A 5958-nucleotide genomic window follows, 5' to 3' on the forward strand; every position below is an offset into this window, starting at 1 on the left:
CCATAGTCTTGCATGTATTATAATGCAGTCCCCATTGTCTTGCATGTATTATAATGCAGCCCCCATAGTCCTCCATGTATTATAATGCAGCCCCCATAGTCTTGCATGTATTATAATGCAGCCCCCATAGTCTTGCATGTATTATAATGCAGCCCCCATAGTCTTGCATGTATTATAATGCAGCCCCCATAGTCTTGCATGTATTATAATGCAGCCCCCATAGTCTTGCATGTATTATAATGCAGCCCCCATAGTCTTGCATGTATTATAATGCAGCCCCCATAGTCTTGCATGTATTATAATGCAGCCCCCATAGTCTTGCATGTATTATAATGCAGCCCCCATAGTCTTGCATGTATTATAATGCAGCCCCCATAGTCTTGCATGTATTATAATGCAGTCTCCATTGTCTTGCATGTATTATAATGCAGCCCCCATAGTCTTGCATGTATTATAATGCAGCCTCCATAGTTTTGCATGTACAGTATTATAATGCAGCCCCAATTGTCTTCCATGTATTATAATGCAGCCCCCATAGTCTTGCATGTATAATAATGCAGCCCCCATAGTCCTCCATGTATTATAATGCAGCCTCCATATTCCTGCATATACAGTATTATAATGCAGCCTCCACAGTCCTCCGTGTATTATAATGCACCCCCATAGTCCATGTATAAGGTAACCCCATTAGTCCTTCATATAATATATTGTACCCCGTTGTCATCCATGTATTATAAAGCAGCCTCCATAGTCCTTAGTACACCAGCTGGTCTTGTTCCCTTTATGTGCAGGAGCTATGGGAATGGGGCCAGTAGCATGGAGAGTGGTTTTGGGGACAGAGGAGGCGCCTGGTGACAGGTTCCCTTTAATGAGCAGCTTTTCATGACTTGCAGGGTTTTTATTGATGTTTGTTCTCCCAGATAAAGTCTTAGGCTCTGTGCGCACTGGGAAATGAAATTTCCTTGAGAGAATTCCGCATGCTCTCAAAGATTACCGCACCCGCGGTAAAAAACCGCGGGAAACCGCACCCGAAAACCGAATGCGGTTTGCCGCGGTTTTACCGCGGTATTATTCGCGGTATTGCCGCGGTTTTGCCGCGTGCGGGTTGGGATGTGCTTTATTGCATTCAATGCAATAAAGCACATTGAAGAAAAAAAAAAAAAATACATTTAATTCTGATAGTAGATAGACAGAAGAATAGATAGAGGGATAGATAGATAGACAGACAGATAGATAGAGGGATAGATAGAGGACAGATCGCTGCATTTCCCACGGTCGGCAGTGAGTTCACATTACCGGCCGTGGGAAATGACCGGTAATTACCTCTGCTGTCTGCTGCTTTCATTCAGCGCTGTGTCTGTGACAGTCGCGGCTGGATGTCAGCAGTGCAGGACGCAGGAGCCGGAGCTGTGTGGATTACGCCGGAGCTTTGTTTGGGGGGGTTAATAAAATGGTGAACGAGGCTTGTTGGTTTTACTTAAAATAAAGGATTTTTGGTGTCTGTGTTTTTTCACTTTACTTACGGGTTGATCATGTCAGCTGTCACATAGACGCTGCCATGATCAAGCCTGGGGTTAATGGCGGTGGTCCCCCACCAACATTAACCCCTTGTATTACCTTGCCACCACTGCTACACGGTGGCAAGAAGAGCCGAGGACACTCCCGGTGCTGCCGCATATTGCATGCGACAGTCCCGGGGCAGCTGCGGCTGATATTCTCGGCTGCCGGAGGGGGAGTGAGGCGGGGGACATTACCCCTGCCCCTCTCCCTCCCCAGCCTGAGAATACCGGGCCGCCGCTGTGTGCTTACCTCGGCTGGAAGGTAAATATGCAGCGGAGCCCACGTTCTTTTTTTCCTATATTTCCGTTTTCTTTCTATGTGTGTTCTATGTGTCTGTGTTCTATGTCTGTGATGTGTTCTGTGTGTGTGATGTGTTTGTGTTTACTCTCTGCACGGCTTCCTCTTCCTGTAATGACATCACTTCCCTGCAAAACCGCAGACAAGCGATGCACATTACCGGAGGTAAACCGCGAAATACCGGAGGGAATAACGCAGGAAAACGCAGTGAACCGCACAGAATTTGCTGCCTGCGTTATTCCCTGCGGGATTTCATGATTAACATTGAGTCAATGGAGTGAAATCCCGCAGCGATGTGCGGAAAAGAAGTGACATGCACTTGTTTTTGCTGCGGGAATCCCACAGCAAAACATGCAGCTGTCAAATTCCGCCCAGTGCGCACAGGATTTTTTTTCTCCATAGGATTTGCTGGTGATTCACTGCAGAGATGTTATGAACATTTTCTGCAGCGAAACATGCAGCAAATCCGCGAAAAATCCGCGGCAAAATCCGGTAAGTGCGCACATAGCCTTAAGGGGGCTTTACACGCTGCGACATCGCTAACGATATATCGTCGGGGTCACGTCGTTAGTGACGCACATCCGGCGCCGTTAGCGACATCGCAGGTCGTGACGCCAATGAGTGACGATCAACAAGCGCAAAAATGTGAAAAACCGTTGCTCGTTGACACGTCGTTCATTTCCTTAATATCGTTGCTGCTGCAGGTACGATGTTGTTCGTCGTTCCTGCGGCGTCACACATCGCTACGTGTGACACCGCAGGAACGACAAACATCTCCTTACCTGCCTCCACCGGCAATGCAGAAGGAATGGGTGGGCAGGATGTTCCGGCCGCTCATCTCCGCCCCTCCTCTGCTATTGGACGGCCGCTTAGTGACACCGCTGTGACGCCGAACGCTCTCGCCCTTGAAGGAGGGATTGTTCGGCGGTCACAGCGACGTCGCTGATCAGGTATGTGCGTGTGACGCTGCCGTAGCGATAATATTCGCTACGGCAGTGATCACCAAATGTTGCATGAGCGACGGGGGCGGGTGCTATCGCTAGCGATGTCCCAACGTGTAAAGCACCCTTTAGTTACTGCCTCTAGATGTAAACAGGAACCTTTTCATTCACTGACAGCAAGCAAATTCCTTAAAAATGGGGCAAAGCTGATGCAAAAAATCTATTTAGAACTTACAGGACTGATTGAGCTGTAGTCACAAAACAGCGCAGCCGCACTTTTATATTCCTCACGGTACCTGATCCTGCGGGTGACATCTGTCCGATAGACCCGGGTCCGGTCACGTCTCCTGAGCGCAGCTGTGGTGAACCTCACTGGTTAATGTGGCTCCGAAAGACGAAGTGGCGTATAATTATTACCTGCTCCACCGCTCCGGTGAGGGGTCAACAAGGCGACTCCGAAAATAACCGCTCAGCCTGTGGTCACTGATATTTCCACACTGAATATTAATAGGACGAGCGGACACAGCGCCATTGTGCACAAATATTCAGCCATGAACCAGTGACCAGATGACCCCAGATGATCTCTAAACGCTGAATATTCATCGCTAACCCTGGATGATCTGCACCAATTCCAAGCAGCGCAGCTCTGCTACATCTAGACAGCTATGTTCATCCTGAGCCTTCTGTTTCAGCAATAGAATGATAAAGCGACAGTAAAGACTGACACAGTGAGAGTAGGAAGGAAGGAGGCCGACCAAGTGGAGGAGGTGTGGGCATTTGGAAGGTGGTCCTGGAGGCAGGGTCTAAATATCCTACTTTGCGGCAATGAGATGGAGACAACAGTATAAGAAAGGGTTAAATTAATCTAGTTTCTAACAAGTTGAGAAATGTTATTATTAAGGAAGATACTAAACGGATAATATAATCTTTCCAATCTGTGCCTGTCCCTTTAAGAAGCAGCGTCCCAATAGTGGAAAATATCAGACCACTGCAGTTCTTCCCCCCTCTAGTGTACAATCTAAGTACTACAAGACATGTAACTGCAAAGGACTTTAAGGGTTAATGACAGTTTTTCTATAGATAAAAGATTTAATTCAAAATTGTAAAAACAAGAAAAAAAAAATGTTTCTCGAAAAGTCACAAAATTCTAAGTGTTATAATTCTGTCTTCACATTTTCTGATTCATCCTCCTGGAAAATAATAAGTTTATATAAATATTTTGTAAACGTGAGCAAAATATTTAAAAACATAAATACAAAACAGTCACATGACCTGACAGCGCCACATGTGTCTGGAGTCCAGAGGGCGGGGCAGACTTGTAGTCGGGTTACGCCCCCTAATCTGTGTCTGGATCATGATTGATATATCCTGCAGTCCACTCTAGGATGGAGCTCCCCTTTAAGACTTGTGGTCACCCCTGAATTCTCCAAGCCCACAGCCCACAGACCTAGCCCATTCTCGTCGTCTTGCGTGTGTCAGTGACTACTCACCCCCGCACCGGATAAGAAATCTAAGCAGAATGTTTTCACGCTCTCGGCGGTGATCTCATCAGATTTCATGATCTGTTTCCGGTTGGATTCAGTGTCGTAAATGGAGATGAGCGGGAGGTCACTTTTCTTTAGCTTGAAGAAGGACATTATCTTCTGATTGCTTTTCGTGTTCACGTCCATCTTGACAAACAGAACCTGGAGATGCGGGAAAAAAACTGCATTATATTGGGTGTAAATATGGGTCTGGGGTCTGAATATTGAGGTCTATATTATGGGGTCTTGTATGGGGTCTGAATATTGAGGTCTATATTATGGGGTCTTGTCTGGGGTCTGAATATTGAGGTCTACATTATGGGGTCTTGTGTCTCAATATTGAGGTCTACATTATGGGGTCTCTTCTGGGGTCTGAATATTGAGGTCTATATTATGAGGTCTTGTATGAGGTCCGAATATTGAGGTCTATATTATGGGGTCTTGTATGAGGTCTGAATATTGAGGTCTATATTATGGGGTCTTGTATGGGGTCTGAATATTGAGGTCTATATTATGGGGTCTTGTATGGGGTCTGAATATTGAGGTCTATATTATGGGGTCTGAATATTGACGTCTCTATTATGGGGTCTGAATATTGAGGTCTATATTATGGGGTCTGGTCTGAGGTCTGAATATTGAGGTCTATATTATGGTTCTTGTATGGGGTCTGAATATTGAGGTCTATATTATGGGGTCTAATCTGGGGTCTGAATATTGAGGTCTGTATTATGGGGTCTGGTCTTGGGTCTGAATATTGAGGTCTATATTATGGGGTCTGGTCTTGGGTCTGAATATTGAGGTCTATATTATGGGGTCTGGTCTGAAGTCTGAATATTGAGGTCTATATTATGGTTCTTGTATGGGGTCTGAATATTGAGGTCTATATTATGGGGTCTAATCTGGGGTCTGAATATTGAGGTCTATATTATGGGTCTTTGGTTTGAATATTGAGGTCTACATTATGGGGTCTGAATATTGAGGTCTTTATTATGGGGTCTAATCTGGGGTCTGAACATTAAGGTCTACATTATGGGGTCTGGTCTGGGGACTGAATATTGAGGTCTATATTATAGCATCTGGTCTGGGGTTCGAAAATTGAGCTCTACATTATGGGGTCTAATCTGGGGTCTGAATATTGAGGTCTATATTATGGGGTCTGAATATTGAGGTCTATATTATGGGGTCTGGGGTCTGAATATTAAGGACTACATTATGGGGTCTGGTCTGGGGTCTGAATATTGAGGTCTACATTATGGGGTCTGGTCTGGGGTCTGAATATTGAGGTCTATATTATGGGGGCTGGTGTCTAAATATTGATATCTGCGGTTCTAATATTGGAGTCTACATTATGCTGTCCAGTATTAGGGATTTATACAGGATCTTGGGTCTGTATTTCGGGGTGGTGTCATTTTGTGCTGTAGATTTCCGTGCAATGTCCACATTTATGTCTGACCTGCCCGCGGAGTTCCTTTGCTGCTTCCCGTAATTCCCTGATTATTTCTTCCTGTTCTTTTACATCCTTGTGTGTGAAGAAGATAAGATGGATTTGCACTTTGCAGGCGATCAGTCCGATGGCCGTCTGCGGAGAGAAGTGGAGATTACGCTCAGTGCTCTGCTATTGTGACATATGGCAAAAC

The 5958-nt window shown here is 45.5% G+C and overlaps 1 protein-coding gene across 1 annotated transcript in view; it reads right to left on the minus strand.

Moving 5' to 3' along the window:
- Window positions 1–3952: 3952 nt before the first annotated feature.
- ERP27 (endoplasmic reticulum protein 27) overlaps window positions 3953–5958 on the minus strand; it is a 25711-nt gene continuing 23705 nt past the window's right edge. The window contains exons 6-8 of the mRNA XM_075322074.1: window positions 5775–5900; window positions 4289–4483; window positions 3953–3988 (exon numbers count right to left, since the gene is read on the minus strand). Coding sequence (XP_075178189.1) covers window positions 3953–3988; window positions 4289–4483; window positions 5775–5900 — 357 coding nt within the window. The remainder of the gene's footprint in view (window positions 3989–4288; window positions 4484–5774; window positions 5901–5958) is intronic.

This window comes from Anomaloglossus baeobatrachus, chromosome 8, assembly GCF_048569485.1.
Source record: "Anomaloglossus baeobatrachus isolate aAnoBae1 chromosome 8, aAnoBae1.hap1, whole genome shotgun sequence".
NCBI lineage: Eukaryota > Metazoa > Chordata > Amphibia > Anura > Aromobatidae > Anomaloglossus > Anomaloglossus baeobatrachus.